Here is a 25,201-nt window from a genome sequence, read left to right as displayed (position 1 = left end):
CCGTCTTTCACTCAAGCGTTTTTATTTGTGAAATACACCTGTTGACATGACTTACGTAAACACGTCCCCCACGAACTAAAAAGTGCTCCTCTCCGGAGTATACGGTTGCCTTGCCGACGATACTGCAGGCGTAGACTACAGTGAACGCGGAAGACAGACCGTTCCGTGTTCTGTATTTACAGTCGGCTAGTAGACAGCATTTCGGACAATTCAGTAGTGTTAGTCGCATTTCGATGGCGCTTTTAATGGAAAATCAATTCATAGACCTCCCAGCCGACAAAACACTGGATACAAAGTTGTTTCTGGAGTCCGTGTCATATCTTCCGTCTTTTTTTGGTGAGTAGCAGTTTACACCTGAACCGTCTTTCGCACGATCTTCATGAACCTAGAGTCGCTCAAGCTGTCTCTCCGTAACAGAAACTGCATGTCTAGAAATATCGTAATTATTCTTTTGGTTTCACTTTCCATGGTTTTCCCAACTACACGTAGAGACATTAGCCAATATAAACGTAAATGACTTAAATCAACAGAGGTTTGTTATATTCTAGACCTGGGTGTCATTGACCTTCTTAGAAAAAAACTGACGTGAAGTGAAAATTCCTATAGGCTACTACAGCACCGTTAATTCCTTCGTCGGTATCAGTTGCGTAAGGATTACACCGAAGGCCTGGCTGTAGCCTAGCCTACGATAATAACAGTTTAAACAATTGTAAATTATTTGCAGTACTAACTTAAGGATTGCTCAATAAACATCTACGCCTAGCTTATTTTAATATTTAAACATGCTATTGTTAGGTGTAACAACCTTGCATTATGTAGTTCTGACGTCTTGCAAATGTCAATGTAATTTTACAACCAAGTGTTGTATAGGGAGTGAAACCTCCGGCCAAGAGAAGCTATGTCAATGTTAGTTTGTATTGAGCAGCTGTAGCCCTTCTCTCCTCCCACACTACATGCTGCACAGGCCTCCTTGTGACTTTAGACTAAATGAATGGACCCTTTTCTCTATTGAGTGCGCAACAAACAAACAAACAGATTCCGATAAGCATTGTGGGAGACAGTCTCCTTTCTATTCATTTCTGCCCCCAACAACATGCTGAGTATGCATTTACCCATAAAATCTTTGTTAAAATTCAATCCAATGTTTTGTTCCTCGATTTCTTCTCTCTAGACTGCCTGGGGTCAAAAGTATTTGCCCCTATTAAATCAGACATCAGTGGAAATATAACGGTAAGGATGTTTTCCACACACTTCGTGCCATGTAGTTAAACCTGCCGCAACTTGTGCCCAACCAAATCATATTTTGCTTTCAGAAAATCCGAGGTGTTTATGACAAGGACCCTGTCAAGTATGCAACACTACAGCAGATAGTAGAGGCAGAGAAGGAGGCCTATGGAGCTGAGTGGCCCAAAGTGGGAGCCACCTTGGCCCTAATGTGGCTGAAGAGGTAAGCTCAGAAACCTCTCCTCTGAATGTGTTACAGCAGAGGTTTGCACTGCCTAAAGGGCATGAAATGTTGTGCCCAATGTCAGGGGAGACATACGTGTCATTAATAATTGTGTGAATGAAATCGGATGATTTAAGCTGATCGCCCCACCTCCCGCAGAGGTCTCCGTTTCATCCAAATCCTGCTGCAGAGCTTGGCAGATGGAGAGAAAGACGAAAACAACCCTAACCTCATCCGTGTCAACATCACCAAAGCTTACGACCAAGCCCTAAAGAAGTACCATGGCTGGCTAGTGCAGAAGATTTTTAAGGTAAGACCATGTGACAAGTGTCATGAGGCACCATGGTTTTGACCTTTGGGGTTCTACTTAACCCTGGTTTTTAAGCACCTTTGAGGCTATTGATTTCACATTTATCCTCCAATGTAAAAAAAAACTAACAAAAGACATATCACTGTAATAGCTGAATACTAAAGTAGTAGATTAGTAGATTTACTGTTTTGAGGGTTACAATGAAAAACTTAATTTCCACTTGTCCTCTTCAGGCTGCGTTGCTTGCAGCACCCTACAAGTCGGAGTTCATCAAGGCCCTGTCAAAAGGTCAAGTGGTCACAGAGGCAGACTGCATGGCTAGTGTACGCCAGTTTCTTGTGAATTACACGGCAACAGTGGATGCCATCTACGAGATGTACACAGCGATGAATGCAGAGCTGGACTATACTGTCTGATGTTCTTTCTCAAACCGGACCATAGCAGCGTCCTGCACATTACTGTATTTCAGTCTGGTTTGCCATCCCTTTCTCTGGTGATGGAACCATCCAGCTGTTCAGGCTTGAGGATTTTATTTGAAAGAATATGTCTTCAGCTGTCAACATTTTTACTGACTTTTGTGTCTATTTGTTTATCCCCCTCCCTACTGAAAGTTGATGGTTCATCTAGTGAAGTGTTGCTACTGGACGGAAGACCTGTGGCATATCCTGCATCAACTGTTGTCTATATTCAAGAAATTTACAACATTGTTAAATGTATGGAATTCTTAGCCTGTTGCTGTTACCAGACATTCAGAAGTGATATTCTGAGAGCCAGTCTCTCTCTGTGGGAGGGAAAAGCCTTTCTGCTATTGATTTACAAGACTCTGAAATCCCTAATGCAACTCAGCCCTGAAATGTGATATTATGTCCTCCTCACTGCCCTGTAGCTACCGGAAAAGTCAACTTCTCAGTGCTGTTAGAGATTATAACCACCGTTAGTGGTTTTAGTGCCTTATTCTGTCTATTTTATGTTTCATTTGTGTGGGTTTTGCCTGTTTGTTTAAATTTAACACTTGGTTGAGATGGGTTGTAATTGGTCTTTTTGTGTTTACTATTCAAGTCTGCATTTCAAAGAATGGAATTTTCAATCCCTTTTAATGTTGTCAGCACCTGCAAAACAGTATTTGGCACGTGTTTACATATCAGGGTCTGCATGGTAGATTAGGGGTTTGAGCATCTGACCAGTAGCTGCAAGGTTGTTAAATCAAATCCCCTAGATGAAAAATATTTTCTGTCCCTGAACAAGGTAGTTAGTCCTAATTGACCCCAGGTTGTATGTGAAAATGGGGTGTTCTCAGTCATTTTTCATTCACTATGGCAATGTTGTACTTACACTATTTTGAAAGCCTGCTGCTGAAGAGTGTATTTTTACTCCAGAAAATTCATATCAGAAATCCAACTGTAAATTGGTGTCAACTGTGAGTTATTTCATAGTGCTGTTAACATGGTTTCCTTTTATTCAGCTAGAAGAGAAACATTTTGCTTCGTACTGTATGTAAACCTTTTATATGGTTATTAATATTGATCACTGTTTTTTTATGTTCTTTCAAATAAATGTTGTTTTTATTGAGTCACATTTGTGGCTTTTATCATTTTAAACCAGAAGCCGATTAAATCAGCTACATTTAGAAGAAATTCCCAAGGAAACCACATGGAGGGGACATGTACTCCATTTTCATTTCCTGATTGTGCCCTGTGCATTGGATGCAGTTGCAACGTTTATCCAACAGGGGTCACATTCAGTTAATGTACACCGAAAATGTTCCAAATAAGATGCATTATTTATTATTATAATAAAAAATGATCTACTTTATGTTTGCAAAAGGGCATATATTTGATGAAGTACTGGAACACTTTCAACATCTGCTTTACTCAGCATCTTTTTATCCCAATAGCATTATGCAGTTAGGGTAATATATTACACTGACCACTGTAATGAGATCCTTCCCCTTCCATCGATCCCATCTCAAATAGACCCATATTACACAGACTCTCATCCCAATTTTCTCCCCTTTATCTCCCCTCTGTCGTCCCTGAGGGGCTGTGGTGGTGCTAAAGGACTGAGTGGCTCCTGTCCCTCTAATCCTTTGTGAGTGTGTGCTGTGCTAGGGCGAACAATCCCCATAATCCTGCAGGTTTGTCAGCACAGCTGCCTCAGAGCCCAGCCAGAAGCCGGGAAACAGACATGCAGCCAGGATAAACAGGCAGACAGACAACCTGGGAGGGACAGGAAGGGAAGCCTCCAGGCAAAGAAGACAAAAGACCAGAGATGGAGAACCAACCTTTTACGACAGGCCTGCTCAACACTTAAACTCTTTAAAGAAACAAAAGCTAAATCAACAGCCTCGCTTCACAGCAGCAGTGTCAGGCATGCATCCCCTAATCTACATTTATTAAGGCCCTGTTTGTGCACCAAACATGAATATGAGTTTTTCAATGAGGTAAGCAGGTGTGGGTCCCGATGTTTGTGTAAATCGTGTTGACCCCTCAGCCAAACTGACATCTGTGATTTACAGGTATCGTCAGATCTTTAGTAACATTGTCCCCAGACTCGAATTACTGACAAATACTGTGTAGATAGGCCAGACAGAGAGAGCCGACTGGTGGAAAAGATTAGATCTTTTATAAGCTGACATTTTGGAAATGCTATGTGAGTTTAGATGACGTGGGCATGGAAATAGCAAAGAACTAGGGCTGAAGTCACAGATCCTCCGCTTCCAGGCTAAATATTAAATGGCTCAGATTTGGCTAGCCCATTTCTGAATAATGGGATGAAATACATTATTAAAAGTAATATATTCTTGCGCATTTATCCTGAGTAGGGTGTGCATTTTTCACACAGAAAATGCAACACTGCAGGGAGGTGTGAAGGAAGGCCTATGGATTTTCTATTTCCATATATATGACACTTTCAAGGTTGCATCGGCTCCAAGCTTTTCTAGCCAGTCTGACTTCTGCAATAAAAACCACCAGTGAGAATAGAATCCCCTTCTCAATAACAAAAAACATCCCCTATTTGACCAGTCCACAGTATAGCAGTGATGCTATAATCACATAACAGACATCAAGTTAGGTGACAGGTTACATGTTAAAGGGTTCTCAGTGACATATATTCTCAGTGACTAGGAAGAGTCCAACTCTTTGGAGAAAGGGGTGGACTAATTGAGTAACATTGCCTTATTTTCTATATTTCATACTCTATATCCTGGATTCCAAACAGACGTGAAGAGGGGCGAGAGTGTTAATTATAGTTACAGCACATTGAGGTTCAGTACATGCTCTTAGAGATGTGACCTTGGGAGATTTGGTTATTTGAGTAACACTGTAATCCGATTAGCCTCTGACCCCTGGGTCGCTGTAGCAAACCTATGTAGTATTTAGAGGATCCAGAGGCCCAGAAACATCATGTTTGTGAAGGGTCTTTCTACTTTTCTTTCCAGCATTTTCTTTCTCTCAATTCTTTAAGGTTTGCACTTCCTGGCATAATAAATACAACAATTAATATTTGGAACTATTAGAATATATTTGTTGTTGTGTTTGCACTATTATGTTTGCATACCTGCTTCTTTGCCTGTAGTGATTACATGTGACCAAAAACAACAAGTGAAACCATGTGTTGGGTTTAGAAAAATTAGATTTATTTGACAATCTTAATTAAGAACAGGAGATTGGGTATTGGAGCCTGGAGTCATACGTGTAGCCTACTCGTGTAAATGTATTCATTTCAACAAGTTTGTAGAGGGCTCACCTGTTAAATATTATAATTGCACTTTATAATCATTGAGTCGGTTACATTGTTAACCAACAAAATCCTGACTAACTGAAAAAGAAGAGAAAAGAAAAAGCAATGATCTTAGACAGTGATGGCATATACATACATGTATATACATATATATACAGTATATACACATATACATATATATACGTAGCTTTTTTTTTATAAAGCCATACTTCTCAGGCTATCCGATAAACCACTAACAAAGAAAATACATCTATCGTTAGAAAGAAAACATTGAGAGCAGTGAAGAGATATAAGGAATGCCTGTTCTCCAGTGAATCCAGTGATTGTGAAAACAGGACACACCTCCACAGTGAACTCGACTTCTAAATCAATAATCTTCTGTGGAATACTGAAATCTGATCGTCATGCCTTCAGTCTGAAAACATGTATCCTTTCACCGAGACACTATCTGAGGGACTCCTGTTGATTAAGGTAGTATGTTTTGTGATTCAGACCTAAATGATGAATGATGTCAGCCAAAGCTAAGAAAAGGTCAATGAAAACACAAAGAATCAAATGGCACATCCTTTCCTCAATGTCTCTGCGTTGTTTTAGGTAAAACATTATCATTCGGTCATTCCAATAAATTAAATGGTCAAACATTAAGGTGATGGCTAGCAGATATCTGCGTTGTGACATGCAGCCTAGCAACAGCCTGGTAACAGACAGCAATTAAGAAGAGCAGACAAAACATCAAAAACAAAAAGGTCAATCATTATATAAAGACATTATGCTCCATTAGCAGCCAACACAGGTTATGACTAACAAAAAACAACTAAATATTCAAGTTTTTCATTTTTTAAAATAAACGGTTCATAGTCAACTTCTCCCATATTTAAACTGACCCATTCTGTAATTCTTACAGCAGTGCATTCTTTACTGGTCAGTTAAGTGTAAGGGTTAAATAAAACAAAAAGAGCCTGGAGCCCTGAAGCTGTGCCCTTATTCCTCTAAGCGTCTACCATTTTCCAGTTGCATTTTTGGCACTGTGTAAAGGGCATTAGCAGGATTCCACCTTTTCACCTCACTTCAGAATTTAAACATTTGTAATGGTTTCAAAACAAGGTGAAGCTCTGAAACACACACACACGGCGAAAAACACTGGAATCGTCTGAGGAACATCCGACAGGCGTGAACTGATTCTCTGATTGGCTGACAAACCTTCTGAAATGAAAACATTAAGACGTGAAACAAGACGACCCTTCAAGGTCGTTCATGATTATCATCACCCTTTTAAGGTACACAGAACTTGGTCACATCCGAACCACATAGCCCTCTACCAATACAACACATACACACTAAATAAAAATGTACCATACATTTCTCAGTCTGAGGTGGCCTCATCAAAATGACACACAGAGTTCCTGTCATACACTATATATGCCCTGCGCAGGGTGGACACGTCCGCTCTTATCTGAACACGGGCAGCTGGATGTGGGTGTGTTGGAGGTGGTGGTCCAGAAGCCGGGGCATCCCCACCGCCTCGTAGCCCCTGCCCAGCATGCGCTCCTTGATGCAGGGCGGGTGGATCTCGCTGATCAGGCACTCCAGAGACTGCAGGCTGCTGCTCAGCACGGATGCCTGGCATAGGCTGGTGCTGGGCAGCCCACAAAACAGGCCCAGGCTTTGGTCTGTGGCGTAGGCCTGAGGGTGGAGCTGGTGTGGCTGGGGGTTGAGGCCATGGTTCGGGTGAGGGTGGCCCATGTCTCGGAGCCGGCCCATAGTGGAGCCGGCCGCCAGCTCTTGAGGGTTGTAACAGTCGCTGTCCGGGGTCGCCAGAACACTGTTCCACGGAGGGGCGAAGTACTGGCCCACAGAGAACTCCCCATGCATGGCGGCACAGTTCAGCGGGGAAGAGCTAACCCGCTCCTGACCAATCACTCCTCCAGCCCCGTTAGTGCCTGCACTGAGGGGGTGTGGCCTGTAGGAGAGCTGGGCAGAGCAGGCCAATGGGAGACAGATATCTGGTGAGCGGCTGACCACAGCCCCTCCTCCGCTGCCCATCCGAGCATTGTTGTACATCCTTAGCGCCCCCTGTTGATAGTGCTGCGGCTGCTGCTGTTTGTGCTGCCACATACTGTAGTCCACTCTGTCCAGGTACCCAGCCTTGGCCATGTCTGCGCTCTGGGTGGGAAGCACGGCCCCCGAGTATGCCAGGCTGCTCTGGGATGCCACTCCCAGGGTGTATCCCGAGTCTGAGCAGGCCACAGCAGCCACCGCCTGAAGGGAGGGGCTAAGCTGGGCCCCTCCGCCTTGCTGCTGGGCCTGGCTGTGTGGATGGGAGTGTCTGTTCATCTGCCTCAGCAGGCTCTGGACATCCAGGTCAGACTGGGGGGCCAGAGTCTGTCCTACCGGAGTGGGGAGGACCGAGGCAGCCGCGACAGCATTAGACGGGGCAGACACGCCGGGCATGTCGGGGGGCTTGCAGGAGCCCATGTGGTAGGCCTTCTGTTGCCCATGTCGGCCGTGGCTGAGAGGGTTGTATGGTGTTACAGCTGTTTGGGCAGGGGAATGTTTACTCCTCTTGCCCTCTGAGTTTTTGACCACACTTTTGACCACGGAGACAGAGGCCTTCGCTACGCCCAGCAGGCCCTGGTAGCCTCCTGAGTAGGGGTTGGAGTATGGGCTGTACCGCTGGGTGCCCGTGGTGTCTAGCCCGTTCACGGTCCTGTTGAGCTGTTTGTGCTGCGGCACTCTGATGTTGGACGGGAATATCTTGATAGACAGGGGGCTGCTGGCTGTCTTCTGGGCAAAAGCATCCAGCTCAGCAGGGGACGGATATCGAGGGCCATTCATGGAGGCTAACTCACCTGCAACACAAACGCACACGCAAAGAAATGTTAAAACACCCAGATGATGGGTCGCACAAAAAGTTCCTTCCAGGTTATAAAGAGCATGCTTGTTGAAATTTGCCGGTTTAGAATAAAAACAAATCAGTATATCCCTTGACCTTTCCACAGAGGCAGTTTTGCAAAAACACTCCATGATAAATATTCCAACAGATGAACAAAGCACGTCAGAAGACAGAATGCAATATTCATTTGCAGAGCTGGGACCAGAAGAAAAACAGCCCAATAAAAATAAAAAATAACACACACTTATTGTAATGTCTCTACTATTTCCCTTTCAGACTTCCCCTTTAGGAAGATGAACATTATCCGCATCTTTTTAAAGTAATTTGGGGGAGGGAGACACCTCTGGCACTGTTTGATCAGTGCTTTATGAAATTAATTCTGACTTATTTCAACCCAGAATCGGATTATCCTGGGAAATCAGGGAGAGGAGAACGAAGCAGCGGGGGAGAGAGGGAAAGCCAATTTTGACGTAGCGGCACAAGTAGGATTTATTTGGTGACATTTGGCCATGAAACTACTGCAGGAGAGTTAAAAGCTGGAGCGGATGGAGCTGCATCTGTGTTCATATGTTGACTTTGTCTATTGTAGGCCTAAACCTAATCGTAACAATTTTGCGGTTTCCTCTGAAGATTGATGAACAATAGGATATGATTTCCTTCAATGAATTCTAATGGAAAGAGAGTTATAATTTTTATTTATTTTCATCTTGAAATTGCAACTGGTGAAAATTCATGCACCGCCATGTAACACGATAGCCTACCATCTTTAATGTGACTTGAAGATAAAGAATTTTAAATCTTCCAAGGCTACTACCTGTAAAGTAAGAATTCTGCTGGTCGAAATCCTCTTACAGACCTGTATTGCCTGTAATGTGAAAGCCTGGAGCTTAAACTGTGAGGAGAAGTCAGGGCACAGTGAAAGAGCAATTTCCACAGGGAGCGCTATTGAATGGTGTACGGAAAGCTAAGGGGACAAACCAAGATTGGATTTAAACACCATTATTCAGGCAATTTCATGGCTGCTTAGCTCACAGCGACAAAGGAGAGGCGGAAAAGGCGCTCCATTTAAAAGTAATAAATCACCTGGCAGAAATTACCACCCCTCCAAATGACACTTTTATGGAATTCCTGACATGAAAAGCAAAAGTGCTGAAATTAACCTAGATTACTCTGTAGTCAGCGAAAATAACCGCTACAGCACACAGGGACAAGGCAGAGAGGCAACAAAGATAGAAGGCCAAAAAACAAACAAAACACTTCATTTGGTTTTCAATAACAAAACCCATTTGAAGAGGCACTTCAGCTGTGAAAGGGAGAGCTCACTTGTTGTTCCTGTTCGGAATTGATTTGGGAGTTCATTTCATTTCAGCCCCACAATGAGCCTCCAACTGTGAAAATGATCCAATCTGCAAGATCCATCTCATAAAGGAAATAAATTGGGCGTTTAAAATGGGGCAAAGAGTAGAGGTGGAGTGTTTTATCCACCCAAGCATCTCCCAGTGGAGACCATGGAACGGAACAGCAAAAGACCACAACAGTACCAGCAGCAGCTGGAGTGAATTCCACAGAGAAACACAACACAGGAAAACGCTGGTGGAAATCTGTGAAAACGGACATCTGGGAATGTTAAAACAACGTCCAATCAACCTCCATTCGTCTACACAGCCCTGGGATCCTGCAGAACAGTCAAGTCTCTCAGATGAACATCTTTTCAAACAGTTACTTGTCTGAACTTGTTCAATATTTCATTACAGACCATTTTGATACTGGGTGGCCCATTGAAAAGGACCGTAAAACCAATCAAGACTGAGTTGTCATTAACTGACTTTTGGTCAAATGACCCTATGGTAGTAAAGCTAGGGCCCATATCTGAGATTTATATTCACCTAAAATGACAGGACCTACTTCATTGAGTTAATATGCATTCTAGAAATCACTTCAAGGCACCATCAGCATCATTTATTAAAACACATCAGCATCCATCAGAAGTACAGTAATATGCTCCTGTGAATTAGTCCAATTACCGGATACATATTATGAAAGCCATCACAGAGTTCCATTGGTGTCCTCCTGTGTTCAGTACACGGTCAATGTTCTGCCTGTAACCCTCCACATGGGCTTGGTGTCCAGTAAACACTTCATACACTGAATGCAAACGCATCTTCAATGTTATTTTTTATGCCTTTATCACTTCCACTGATTTTTTTTGTAAGCAGCTGCTAAAGTTAACTGAAGTTTGTTCTAAGAAAACTGAAGCATGGATTACAGTTTATCCTAGCCTAAAGACTACATTGAAGATGAGGAAGCATCTAAAATCAAACTGAAATAATGAAAGTTGTTGCTGTGCACCAGATTGTCCTCTGTGAACTCGGTGTGTACTCCGTGTTAAGAATCTGATGGGAAGCTATGCCAAAAAACTAGAAACAATTAAATTAGGACATTTAGAGTCTATTCCTACAGAATCTACCAAGCGGGCATTAATGCATCTTAAACACCATCGGAACTATCCCTTGGATGAACCAGCCTCTTACGTTTGTGTTTCTTTTCTCTGCTGTGGAAGTGGAACGTGGTATCAGGTTTCATTTGCAGGGAAAAGTGCTGGCGATGATTTCGAAGATGATGCAGAGAAATTAAACGTTGGCAAAGCGATAGGCCGGCTTATTAAGCATAGCAAGAAACAGTCAAGAGGGGTAATAACTGTGTGTTGCTAGTTGTTTTAAACTTACTTTGAATGAGCTCCTAGGCCTAGCTAGCTAGAGTAATTTAACCAGTTACATAATAATGTGTATGATCTCTGTGATGGTCAAAAACAGTATAGCATTATAACATTGTACCTACATCAATGTTGTTTTAGTGGATACTTGAAAAAGGTACAGTATGCCCAAATGCTAATTAACGTTGGAGTGCAATTCTTTATCGGTCTTTTGAATAATTACAAACAAATTTGGGAACTCTATTAGAGTTGATAGGAATTTGACCCAACCTCGATATTATCGTTGCAATATATCTGACAAGCCATGAAGATATGTTTCTCTAATATTGGTCTGAGGAACAGTCAGTGAGGAATAGGTTCTGATTCATCCTAGAAACTGCAGTATTTGCCTTTGATTGAACACAACCCTATAGTCAGAGTTGGGTGGCTACTTTTAAATTGAATCCATTACAGTTACAAGTTACCTTTTCACATTCGTAATCAGTAATTAAACTTTTTGAGTACTCAATCTCAGGAATATAGTCTGATTATTTTTAATTACATTTAGATTCTGTTAGGCTATCTGTGTTTTATTCATGTTTTTTTATTGCTTGAAATGTCATTGAAAAATAAATGGCAATTTCTCGAAAAGGATATTTGACATTATTGTATATAAAAAGATATCCGTAGCTTTTCGCGTGTACACTAAATCTATATGGAGGACCAAACCTGACAAAATTAGAAATAAATAAATATATATAAATATAAATGTAATAATACATGTAATAATCAATATTATTTCCCTATTTAATTCCTTGATCATAAATTTCTGTATTTTTATATTCATTTCCACAATACTTATATTTATGCATGGATTGATTTCTGTATTTTTTTATTTCTGTGTTTATTTATAAATGTATTTCCTTGTCCTTAAACTAATGAGGGTGTGGGACTAACAGTCAGATGTAGAAATCAAGCCCAGAGCAGCAGATGTTTTGGAAAAACACAACTTCATTTTCGCCAAGTGAATGGGCTACAAGAACTGTGTCTTTGCAGGTCTGTCCCAGGAGTCCTTGCATTGAAACGGGTTAATTTCAGTGTCAGTGCCAGATTTGTAATTTAAGCAATCGTATTTTCTCAAAACCCCTCTCGGTTTGGACCTACATACTGGCATTGAAATCAGCTCGTTATCCCCATCGAACCATTACGAGAGACCCGCAAAAACCTTCCATTTTTGTGACCTAATCACTTGGACCTCGTCTTTTTCCTCGTCTGGGTTGTTCTATACTGTAGGCTAACTGGCATACATTTGCACTGGTCAAAGTAGTATCCACCCTCAAATATCAACCAGCCATCGCATAACCTTGGGGATGGTCTTATTCTAAAGGAATAAGTGATTTAACCTTGTGTCTTTCTGCTGTTTGGCTGAGGTCTCTTCACAGTTTAGAACTTTAGTCATGCCTTCTAATTAGGCTGTTAGACACTAGCTCTGCACCACGATTAAAAACGAGTGATTTTTTACTTCAAATCAAACAGCAGCAGCCTACAAATTTCTAACCATTTTTAGTCTGCAATGTAAGAAAAAACGCTGCCTTGTGTACAGTAGGCTACTCTTGAATCTGTCCACATAGTATTATAGCTAGCAGTTAATAATGCAATTATGTATACCTTTTAAATCGGGATGGAGGGGTTATGTAGGTTTTGAAATATGTTAGTGTTGAGTTGTGTATGAATGTACATGCTAGTTATGTTTATCCATACACAGGAAGTCAGTTTCAGTCAAAGCGCGAAGATAATTATCCAATGGGCTTATGGTACTGTGTTGTGTATTCTGTCCCGTACTGTCTACAAAGTAGAGGAAGACCAGAAGATTCTTTGAGATTGAGTTTGTAAGATCGAGTTTGTAAGACTGAGTAAGATCAAGTACTTGATAAGAACACTATCAAATGCTCCAACAAATAATTGAATTACTCTCTCCATTGACGACTGGTCATGCGATCATTATTTCACCATTATACGAACAGCAGTGGGGAGAATTCGATACACTGCCGATCTCTCACAAAGCATGTAGAGGTCTGTAATTTTTATCATAGGTACACTACCACTGTGAGAGACGGAATCTAAAACAAAAATCCAGAAAATCACATTGTATGATTTTTAAATAATGAATTAGCAGTATAGATATAAGTATTTGATCACCTACCAACCGGCTCTCACAGACCTGCTCGTTTTTCTTTAAGAAGCCCTCCTGTTCTCCACTCAATACCTGTATTAACTGCATCTGTTTGAACTTGTTACCTGTATAAAAGACACCTGTCCACACACTCAATCAAACAGACTCCAACCTCTCCACAATGGGCAAGACCAGAGCACTGTGTAAGGACATCAGGCTTAAAATTGTAGACCTGCACAAGGCTGGGGTGGGCTACAGGACAATAGGCAAGCAGCTTGGTGAGAAGGCAACAACTGTTGGCGCAATTATTAGAAAATGGATGAAGTTCAAGATGACGTTCAATCCCCCTCGGTCTGGGGCTCCATGCAAGATCTCACCTCGTGGGGCATCAATGATCATGAAGAAGGTGAGGGATCAGCCCAGAACTACACAGCAGGACCTGGTCAATGACCTGAAGAGAGCTGGGACCACAGTCTAAAAGAAAACCATTAGTAACACTCCAGTCCAGGCCAGTCCAGGCCCGTCGGAAGTTTGCCAATGACCATCTGGATGATCCAGAGGAGGAATGGGAGAAGGTCATGAGGTATGATGAGACAAAAATAGAGCTTTTTGTTGTAAACCACTCGCCGTGTTTGGAGGAAGGAAAAGGATTAGCACAACCCCAAGAACACCCTCCCAACCGTGAAGCATGGAGGTGGAAACATCATTCTTTGGGGATGCTTTTCTGCAAAGGGGACAGGACGACTGCACCGTATTGAGGGAAGGATGGATGGGGCCATGTATCGCAAGATCTTGGCCAACAAACTCCTTCCCTCAGTAAGAGCATTGAAGATGGGTCGAGGCTGGGTCTTCCAGCATGACAACGACCCGAAACACACAGCCAGGGCAACTAAGGAGTGGCTCCGTAAGAAGCATCTCAAGGTCCTGGAGTGGCCTAGCCAGTCTCCAGACCTGAACCCAATAGAAAATCTTTGGAGGGAGCTGAAAGTCCGTGTTCCCCAGCGACAGCCCCGAAACCTGAAGGATCTGGAGAAGGTCTGTATGGAGGAGTGGGCCAAAATCCCTGCTGCAGTGTGTGCAAACCTGGTCAAGAACTATAGGAAACTTACGATCTCTGTTATTGCAAACAAAGGTTTCTGTACCAAATATTAAGTTCTGCTTTTCTGATGTATCAAATACTTATGTCATGCAACAAAATACTAATTAATTACTTCAGCACGACAATGACCCAAAGCACACATCCAAATCCACAAAAGCATGGCTTCACCAGAAGATGATTAACATTTTGGAATTGCCCAGCCAGAGCCCAGACCTGAATCCAATTGATCATCTGTGGGGTGATTTGAAGAGGGCTGTGCACAGGAGATGTCCTCGCAATCTGATTTGGAGCGCTTTTGCAAAGAAGAGTGGGCAAATTTTGCCACGTCAAGATGTGCCATGCTAATAGACTCCTACCCAAAAAGACAGTCTTTAATAAAATCAAAAGGTGCTTCAACAAAGTATTAGTCTAAGGGTGTGCACACTTATGCAACCAGGTTATTGTGAGTTTTTAATTTTTCCCCCCTCAATTGAATTGTTCACGTTATATGTCACATTAAAGGTGGAAAAGGTTTTTACATGATTTATCTTTGTCTCATTCTTTTACAAGAACACGAACCTGGCATTTTAACAGGGGTGTGTAGACTTTTTATATCCACTGTAAATGCTAGCTGTCTAGGTGCAGACACAAAATGCACATAACACTAAATACTTTCTTCGAGCTAGTTAAATGCCCACTGTAGCAAGGATTCACACCAGGATTAATTTCCATTAAACAACTGTTAACTGCTGAGATTTAATGCAGTGTAGAACTATTCAGCTATGTTGTAAGATAGTTTGCAGCTACTGGCAGTATGCAGAGTATCCATCTGTGGCTGATATATAGAACATTTAAGAAAATATGTTGTTCAACATAAACTTTGACATGGAAAGTAAAAACAATTTCATATCAAAGAAGAGCTTTTAACTTACACAGGAGCAGTTCACGTTGACACTACAGTTAGTCCCGATGTTCCTGCACACAAGTTCTTAAATGTGTGATGTGGGATGTCTGTTGGAAGCCACCTTTCATTTGGGTGGGTACTTTTTGAACAACAGAGCAGCCATTATGGCATCGAAAGTAAGCAAAGTTAGTTTTTATGCAATGAACCTTGTGTGAGGCAGCCTTGGTGAAAAGAAATTGCAGATTGGTGTTTTTTCTGCAGGCAGATCCAACCCTAAGGCAGTAATTATGTAATTGGTTGCCTCAATGTTGAGACCGGTGCTTGCATTTCAAAAGAGCTGCATGCTCAGAGATATAAAAAGGGTTAGTGCCCTAAACTTAACCAACACACTTATTGAGAGTCAGAACATAAACCCTGTCCTCTTCAGAGTCAGCTAATCCCATAATCTGCCTTTGAGACAGATCTGCCTGCAGAACAAGATTCATCATTCAAATAAGGCTGACCTACACCTAAAATGTTCACACAGCCCCTTGTGACAAAAGAAAATACTGCCAGTGAATCCATTGAAAGAAAGTGAGGTCCACTGTACTTTTAGGATTTTATTATTCAAAAACATACAACACTGCCTAATGCTACAAAAAGAATATTGTGCCATTTAATTTATTTTTGTTTAGGGTGATCTGTGCAATTTGAGAACTACAAAATTGCCAACACTGTTCAAAGTGTCAAGTACTCTAAGCAGACCACTTTAGGTTGGGTTTCTGAATAAATGAGTCATTCTTTGAGAGGCCTGATTTACAAAGTGAGTGCACAGCAGTCTGACCTTTCCTTACAGCATTAACATTTATGGAAATCTGGGGAATGAAAAAGCTGCATAACAAAACAACATTGGGCCTCTTAAGCCTGTTAAAAAAATCACAGCAGTAAACCCCAAAACAGAACAGCGACACACACACACACACACACACACACACACACAGTTATGGAGTGACAGAACGAGGTAATTAGCAGTCTGACCTTAAGCACTTAATCACCCTGAACACGCAAATTGCAGTCTCCCTGCCCACTCATCCTCATCTGCAAGAGAGAGAGAGAGAGAGCGCAAGACAGAGCGAAAAGCAGAGGCAGAAGTTCAAGCCCTCTCCAAACGCAAAGCCCCGCACTGAATAGAACATCACTTCCTTAGCAGTCAACCTTGGCCGGGGGCATCTCGCCCTGCTTACAAATTTACATTGGGGGACTCCTTTAAGCTGCTCTTTACACCCCCTCTTGCTTTTACCAAGGTTAGACACTTGGGATTTCCGAGAGCTTGTTCGTGGGGCTCCACCGTGGTTAGCCTTGAATACGCTAGCTGTGTGGTGCTAGCTGAGCCTAAGGGCTAGGAATAGAACCACTGCCTGCTTAACTATAACAGCACCATGCTGGGGAACACTGGCATGTTTTCACAGGAAGCGCCTAATCCTGACTTCTTCCTTCCATGTAGGGCAGGGGGCTGTCCTTGGAGAGATGCGCGTGTGTGTGTGTGTGTGTGTGTGTGTGTGTGTAGGGGGGGCAATCCTAAAATCTCAATTAACACCGTGGCTAATTAACCACAGGCACATTCTGGGATTCTAATTAACGGTTTTCATCAGCCTGAACGTATCTGTATGTGACCGAGAGGAAGGAAAGAAAGAGTGAGACAAATGTTGTTACCTTACATCTACGGTGTGTGCAGATTTCCCAGGAAGAAGGGCTGTACATTAAAGTTTAATATATACCGGTCAACCATACGGTCCATGCAAAACAGCCTGGTGAGATGTTGTACAATGTTAAGTATTCTTTGCCACGCCACAGTGTTTCGTAACCCTGCACTGAATCCACCCCCATACAATCCCACACGACGCTTTCAGTCCCGGTAAGCTGGCTAATCTTTTTTCCCATGGTCACGCTTAACGCAATTCCCCGCAGATCAGAGTGGAGACCTCATTGTTTTGGAGCTGTTTGAGTTAATCACTGATTAACGGGCAAAAGAAGCCCCTGAGCCAGGGCTCTTAAACAGCATTTCCAGTGGATCATCGAATTTCCAGTTACACCAAACTAAACTGGGTTATTCTCATGAAACATGTCTGTAGCAAATTTAGTTACAAAGACATGATGCATCTGCAAACATCAATTATTATTCTGAGGACTAAGATGTCTCATTTTTGGGAAAGTGTCCCAAACACAAAATGTTTATAAATCATAACAAACTACTGCATAATACAACCTGAAAAATCATTTGTGGACAGTTTCACATAAACCAGTTACTCTCCAATCAGTTGTTTAAGTTGTATTTGCCCATAATGCATTATTTAGAGTTGTCTTTAAATGAGCAAGCAAGCAAGTTTATTTATATAGCACAATTCATACATCGAAGCAATTCAATGTGCTTTACAAAAAAAGAAATATATAAAAATACAATAACATAACAAATACTCAAATGAAAACATCAAAATTAATGAAAACATCATAATAATAAAAATATAATAAGAAAATATAAAAAGAATAAAAACGGGATAAAAACATAGGAAGCAATAAGGCTAAGCTAAACGCAGCTTCGCCATTTTTAGTTAGACTCTGGGCTCTACGAGCTGACCTGTGTTCATGGATCTAATAGCCCTGCTCAGTTTATATTCTTCAAACATATCAGAAATGTATATGGGTCCTAAACCATTCAGAGATTTATAAACTAAAAGCACCACTTTTAAATCAGTTCTGTAACTTACTGGAAGCCAATGCAAAGATTTAAGAACCGGAATGATGTGCTCTGTTCTCTTGGTCTTTTTGGGGAGTCCAGTTAAGAGGCTAGTAGGATTGACAGTAGTCAATCCTACTAGAGATAAAAGCATGGATTCTATTGGTCTTTTTGGGACAGAAAGCCTTTGATTCTAGCTATATTTTTCAGAAGAGAGAATGCTGTTTTGGTGACCGCTTTGATATGACTGTTAAATGTAAGGTCTGAGTCTATCAGAACACCAAGATTACTCACTTGATCCCTGGTTTTAAGGGACAGAGAATCCAGCTCTTTACTAATACTTGTTCTTTTATTTTTGTTATCAAACACAATCATCTCAGTTTTATCTTAATTTAATTGTAGACAATTTTGGTTCACCCAGGTATTTATGAGCTCTATACAGTGACACAGAGAGTCGATTGAGCTGTTGTCATACGGTTCAAGAGCCTTATATATTTGAGTATCATCAGCATAACTGTGGTAGTTAATGTTGTTGTTCTGTAGAATTTGGCCCTGAGGTAGCATATAGAGATTGAGCAGAAGCGGTCAGAGAACTGATCCCTGTGGAACTCTGCATGTCATAACCACCCTATCAGATTCATGATTACCAATGGTGACAAAGTAACTCCAGCCATCTAGATAAGATCTGAAACAATCAAGGACTGTCCCAGAGAGATGAGCACAATTGAATCACTTAAATGCCTTTAAAAACACTCCCTTGCCTTGTCATTAGTACTTAGACTTCTCATCATCAAAATGGCTATATTTTATACAAATTCTATCATTAATATTTGTATTTTCAATGTCACATTTAACTCCAGAATTTACATTAGGCCTAACCTTAACCCCAAACCCTTTTTTGAACTCTTTGTTTGCAGTAAATTGTGGGGTAATGCATAATATCTAACCATACTACTATTTAAGTAATATATAAATACAGACCCTATAAGAGGACCCAAAAATGTTTTATGAAGAATTGGGTAAAACATAAGTTTAATGAGAATGACCCAAATGTTGCCATTCTGGTTGTCATACCAACAGGAACGAGGCTGTTCCTCCCCCTTATACATTACAACACACTAAACCCTAATGAACCTAGGCTTGGCAGAAGTCAGGGCCTTGTGCAATTATCAGAACGCAATTGTTAAATCACAGAAGAAAAAAAGAAGAGAAAAACAAAGTAATAACAATAAAGTAAACGCTTTTATGATTAAAATTTTTTGTGCAATAAACATGTTTAGCCTACTAATAGCTAATCCGGAGACAGCAAAACCAGATACAGAGGTTCGTTGTTAGCTGTTCTCCGATCACAGACAAACACACAATCTCTATCAAAAATCACATTACAATCCAGTGTTTCGATATGGCCATCCAAACATTCATATCAAAACAACTATACGCGATTAACATACCGACTGTACCTGCCCCATACAACTCCACTATCATTGACAACAAGGCTGATTAACAGCACATACAAAAACCTAGGTCTCAGTGTTGCCATGACAACCTCTTGCACAAGCAGTTGGCCCACTCATTAAGACCCATGTCATTAATTGACCCCGCCTCCATTCTGTTGCTAGCAACAAGGCTGTGTAATTCGCTAGCCTTGCCACTCAGGCAGAACATGGATGCCTCGCCTAGGATCGACTATAGGGACCTGCTTCATGTCCACCACAATAGAGCTTTTAATGGAGCCCACTATCACTTCAATTAGACCAAGTAACAGCTGAAAGAAAATGCAGCTGAGAACTCCTCACAAAGATTTGTAACGAGAGAGAGAGTGTAGGAGCCATTTCATGTACTGTATAGCCTCGTTGTTTTGGGATGTCACTCTTCCAGGGCACTAGGTGGCAGTCACGTTTATGTCATGAGTTGGGTTTTTGAGATAAATGGCCAGGTGTGGGAAGTTTTACTTGTTCTTGGTTATGGGAGCTTATGGTTTCTTACCGCTATCACCATGATACTCTATAACTACCACTACAGCATTATTTTCACTCTGAACCATCACTCAGCACTATGGTAACAAAATCAAAGTCATTTGTTAAAACTTTATGATTTTATATTAAATGGAACATCAAACTAAATCACGGCTTGAATTGATTTAATGCGCATAATGAGACAAGCATCACCATAACCAATTAACGAAGTGGCTAATGGACATTTAGGCTATGATAGTCACTACAGAGAGGTTAGAAAGAGAAAACGTGGGGTTAGAAAACGAGGCTAGGGAGAGAGAGAAAAGTCAGAGGTTAGATAAAGAGATAAAGGTTAGAAAAAGAGGCTAGAGAGAGATTTCAGATAAAAAGAAGAGAGAGGTTAGATAAGGAGATGTTAGATAGAGAGCTAGAGAGGTTAGATAGAGAGCTAGAGAGGTTAGATAAAGAGAGGTTAGAGAGGCTACAGAGAGAGGTCAGAGAAAGAGGTCAGAGAGTGAAGCGGACATCACATCACAACCCAGAGAGAGGCTGTGCTCACTGCTCTCAGAAGGAGGTCAAGACACAGCTGCATTCTGTGCTACAGTGAGAAGACTGCAGATTTATGAGAAATCACCTTCCCCACAATTCAGAAACATTTCTGGAAAGGTTTTGAAAGTAAAACAGAAAGAAAGAAAATCCTATATCTTTAGGAAGAATAAAACCTTTTGTGCCATATAAGCTGCAAAATAAGTAGCCGCCTGCCCCACCCATTGGAACACTCAGTGGAACGACCAACCACGATATTACACTTAATTACTGTTGTCATCCATCTCTTAGTGTAGTATTGTCCTGTTGATTCTACTATTATTATCGATGTCATCATTCATGTGCCTCTATGTTTGCTTTGGCAACGTAGCCTATGTGGTAACACTTTCCATGACAATAGAGCTTTTTAAATTGAAATGTAACAAAGACAGACACAGGCAGAGAGAAACAAAGTATATGATCAGTGATCAAATCCTTGCCACTGAAAAGGGTTCACACTGACCCTTTTCCCTGTTTATGCAAAGCTGTGCAATCTCCGCATAAGCAGAAATGGAAAGAGTTGCATTTCCTAACAAAATCCATGAATAATATCAAAAGTCAAAAGGTAAAAGTTTCCAAGACCTCTCTGATAGGAGCAGCACACTACTTTGCTGCCTGTTGTAGGATGACGGAGAAGGAAATACAGTGTGTTCTGGTCCTCTGTGTTCAAACCTACATACTCAACACCACTGAGGATGCTCGTCTCCAGACCTCAGCAGCCCCACAGGCCCATCAGCCCCAAGACATGGAATCACGGAATCACTGAGAATGAATAGACAAAGCCAAAACACAGATACATACATGCTTTTGTCACAGACAGACAGACACACACACAAACACATACACACAAATACATTGTACTCATTCAACCATTTCTATCCCTCTCTGGCGTCCTCGGTGTTGCTCTGTAATCCTGTCATGCGGGGTGTTGGTTCACGGAACAGAATAAGCCCAGGAGTAAACACGTAGCTGTTTGTGCTTGAAGAGACTCAGGCGGATACCTCTTTACGAGAGTGTCACTCCCCATTTGTCTCTGCGCCACTCTGCTCAGCAGCACCGGGAAAAACTGTGTGCCGCTCTAAAAGAGCCCTCCGGAAGTGCAGGCCGGCAGCGTGGGAAAAAGCATTCCCGGCTCAGTTCTGCCATTCAGGCCAAGAGTAAAGTAGGGGACTCGTTAGCGCTCGTCACATGAAGCCGCGCACTCATATTTAAGAGATAGCTTGGCATTGTCAGGGTTTTGTCAGTGACACCAAATTTAAATCTACAAGCTGTACAACCAAAACATGTAAAACCACATGCATTTTCTTTAAATGGAAAATCCCAATGGGAAAACAAATCAGCAGGCTACAATCAGTAGTGCAATTTGTTTCATATGGCAGCGTTGGAAAATGTCAGACTAGCGCTTGAGGGAAAGATGCAGCCCTGCACGTGTGCATGCGGGGTGGATGCACATTCAGCTCACAGAAGGGGGAATGGGTCCTGCAGGTAAACAGGATGATAAAGGCGCCCGTGGTTCTGCCCGAAGCAAACGAGGCCCTTCTGTTACGGCATTTAGCAGACAAGTGCTCTACTGATTCCTAATTAATATTTAATAAGAGACAAAAAGGACGTTCCACCCCGGGAGAGAGATGGAGAGAAGCAGGACATGGGGGGTAGGGAAGATAGCTAGCCTCCCAAAGAGCATTAGTGCAAGGTTTCAATATGAAGGAAAGCTTGTCCGCATGGCCCAAATCTGGCCAGTGAAGCTAGAGAAATACATTAGAAGTCCATCAGCTTTCATTTAGTCAGAACGTCTCCACACAATTACTCATCTGCCTTGAGGTTAATCACTTAGACAATCCATCCATTTTCCTCACCCGACTGCCTCGATACAGTATGTGTGTGTGTGTGTATGCGTATATTATATATATACACAGTATGTATGTGTATATTATATATACAGTATGTATGTATGCGTATATTATATATACAGTATGTATGTGTATGTGTATATTATATATACAGTATGTATGTGTATGTGTATATTATATATACAGTTGGGCTCGTGAGTTTGCATACCCGGGCAGAAATTGTGAAATCTTGGCATTGATTTTGAAAATATGACTGATCGTGCAAAGAAAACTGTTTTTTATTAAAGGATAGTGATCATATGAAGCCATTTATTATCACATAGTTGTTTGGCTCCTTTTTAAATCATAATGAGAACAGAAATCACTCAAATGGCCCTGATCAAAAGTTCACATACCCTTGAATGTTTGGGCTTGTTACAGACACACAAGGTGACACACACAGGTGAAAATGGCAATTAAAGGTTAATTTCCCACACCTGTGATTTTTTAAATTGTAATTAGTGTCTATTTAGAAATATTCAATGAGTTTGTTAGCTCTCACGTGGATGCACTGAGCAGGCGAGACACTTAGCCATGGGGAGCAGAAAATAAATGTCAAAAGACCTACGTAACAGAGTAATGGAACATTATAAAGATGGAAAAGGATTAAAAAAAGATATCCAAAGCCTTGCAAATGCCAGTCAGTACTGTTCAATCACTTAAGAAGTGGATAATTCGTGGATCTCTATTCAGGGGTCAGGTAGACAACGAAAGATTTCAGACAAAACTGCCAGAAGACTTTTTTGGGATACAAAGAAAAACCCACAGGTAACCTCAGGAGAAATACAGGCTGCTCTGGAAAAAGACGGCGTGGTTGTTTCAAGAAGCACAATATGATGATACTTGAACAAAAATGAGCTGCATGGTCGAGTTGCCTGAAATAATCCCTTACTGTGCCAATGCAACAAAAAAGCCCTGTTACAATATCCCTGACAACACCTTGACACGCCTCACAGCATCTGCAACATTGTAATTTGGAGTGACGAGACCAAAAGAGCTTTATGGTCAAAACCGTAATCGCTATGTTTGGAGAGGGGTCAACAAGGCCTATAGTAAACAGAATACCATCCCCACTGTGAAGCATGGTGGTGGCTCACTGATGTTTTGGGAATGTGTGAGCTCTAAAGCACAGGGAATCTTGTGAAAATGAATGGCAAGATGAATGCAGCATGTTTTCAGAAAATACTGGCAGACAATTTGCATTATTCTGCATTAAAGCTGGGCATGGTACACTCTTGGGCTTTACAGCACGACAATGACCCTAAGCACAAGGCCAAGTTGACCCTCCAGTGGTTACAGCAGAAAAAGGTGAAGGTTCTGGAGTGGCAATCACAGTCTCCTGACCTTAATATCATTGAGCCACTCTGGGGAGATCTCAAACATGCTGTTCATGCAAGAGGAACCAAAGACTTTGCATGACCTGGAGGCATTTTGCCAAGACGAATGGGCAGTTATAGACAACTATTACAAAAGCCTGCATGCTGTCATTGATGCTAAAGGGGGCAATACACAGTATTAAGAACTAAGGGTATGCAGACTTATGAACAGGGGTCAGGTCATTTTTTTTCTTTGTTGCCATGTTTTGTTTTATGATTGTGTCATTCTGTTATATTCTACAGTTGAATATGAATCCTATAAGAAATAAGACGTGTTTTGCCTGCTCACTCATGTTTTCTTTACAAATGGTACATATATTACCAATTTGCAAAAATAGAGGAAGTAGTACCTTAAAGGTAATTTGAAGGAAAAAATAACTATTAAGCATCACAAAAGAGTTGAAAAGAGAAGCTTTGACTGAGCAAAAGAAGGGTTCAATTCTGCCTTTACTGGCAGGGGGATACAGTGAGCGTCAGGTTGCTTCCATCCTGAAGATTTCAAAGACGGTGGTTCATAAGAACAAGGTCAACAAAGCTAAAAACTGGTAGAGGGCAAAAATGACTGTCCACTGACCAAGATGACAGTCAACTCATTCGAATGTCACTCAACAACCGTAGGATGACATCAAGTGACCTACAAAAAGAATGGCAAACAGCAGCTGGAATGGAGTGCGCAGCAAGGACAGTTAGAAACTGGCTCCTAGGGGCAGGGCTGATGTCGTGCAAAGCTAGAAAAAAAGCCCTTCATCAATGAGAAACAAAGAAGAGCCTGGCTGAAGTTTGCAAAAGACCATAAGGATTGGACCGTAAAGGAATGGAGTAAGGTCATCTTCTCTGATAAGTCAAATATTCAGCTTAACCCAACACCTGGTCGTCTAATGGTTAGTCAGAGACCTGGAGAGGCCTACAAGCTACAGTGTCCCGCACCCACTGTGAAATTTGGTGGAGGATCGGTGATGATCTGGGGATGCTTCAGCAAGGCTGGAATTGGGCAGATTTGTCTTTGTGAAAGACGCATGAATCAAGCCATGTACAAGGTTATTCTGGAAGAACACCTGCTTCCTTCTGCTCTGACAATGTTCCACAACTCTGAGAATTGGTTTTTCCAGCAGGACAATGATCCATGCCACACAGCCAGGTCAATCAAGGTGTGGATGGAGGACCACCAGATTAAGCCCCTGTCTTGGCCAGCCCAATCTCCAGACCTGAACCCCATTGAAAACCTCTGGAATTTGATCAAGAGGAAGATGGATGGTCACAAGCCATCAAACAAAGCTGAGCTACTTGAATTTTGGCGCCAGGAGTGGCATAAATTCACCCAACAGCAATGTGACAGACTGGTAGAGAGCCTGCCAAGACGCATGAAAGCTGTGATTAAAAACCCGGGTTATTCCACCAAATATTGATTTCTGAACTCTTCCAGAATTAAAACATTAGTATTTTGT

The 25,201-nt window shown here is 41.7% G+C and overlaps 2 protein-coding genes across 4 annotated transcripts in view; one reads left to right on the top strand and one right to left on the bottom strand.

Moving 5' to 3' along the window:
• The first annotated feature begins 27 nt into the window (after nucleotides 1-27).
• Nucleotides 28-3,330, top strand: LOC105027055 (glycolipid transfer protein). Its single transcript, XM_010898944.4, has 5 exons — nucleotides 28-336; nucleotides 1,172-1,230; nucleotides 1,314-1,447; nucleotides 1,607-1,757; nucleotides 1,991-3,330. Exons 1-5 carry the CDS (start codon nucleotides 234-236, stop codon nucleotides 2,171-2,173), a joined length of 630 nt encoding a protein of 209 aa, XP_010897246.1. The 5' UTR covers nucleotides 28-233; the 3' UTR covers nucleotides 2,174-3,330.
• A 2,042-nt stretch (nucleotides 3,331-5,372) lies between these two features.
• LOC105027054 (protein FAM222A) overlaps nucleotides 5,373-25,201 on the bottom strand; it is a 41,387-nt gene continuing 21,558 nt past the window's right edge. For 2 of the 3 annotated variants that reach the window (XM_010898943.4, XM_010898942.4), the window contains exon 3: nucleotides 5,373-8,347. In XM_010898943.4, coding sequence (XP_010897245.1) covers nucleotides 6,948-8,347 — 1,400 coding nt within the window. In that variant the 3' untranslated portion in view covers nucleotides 5,373-6,947. Of the gene's footprint in view, nucleotides 8,348-16,255; nucleotides 16,734-25,201 lie in introns of those variants that run through there. The other variant, XM_034297096.1, reaches the window with a different exon arrangement.

Source organism: Esox lucius, chromosome 14, assembly GCF_011004845.1.
Source record: "Esox lucius isolate fEsoLuc1 chromosome 14, fEsoLuc1.pri, whole genome shotgun sequence".
Lineage (NCBI taxonomy): Eukaryota > Metazoa > Chordata > Actinopteri > Esociformes > Esocidae > Esox > Esox lucius.
The sequence above is the reverse complement of the archived record's forward strand: the minus strand, read 5'-3'. Positions and strand labels throughout refer to the sequence as shown.

Coding starts and splice junctions, on each gene's coding strand:
- LOC105027055 (XM_010898944.4), top strand. CDS start 234: ATGGCGCTTTTAATGGAAAATCAATTCATAGACCTCCCAGCCGACAAA. Junction 337..1,171: donor ATATCTTCCGTCTTTTTTTG/GTGAGTAGCAGT, acceptor TCTTCTCTCTAG/ACTGCCTGGGGTCAAAAGTA. Junction 1,758..1,990: donor TAGTGCAGAAGATTTTTAAG/GTAAGACCATGT, acceptor TGTCCTCTTCAG/GCTGCGTTGCTTGCAGCACC.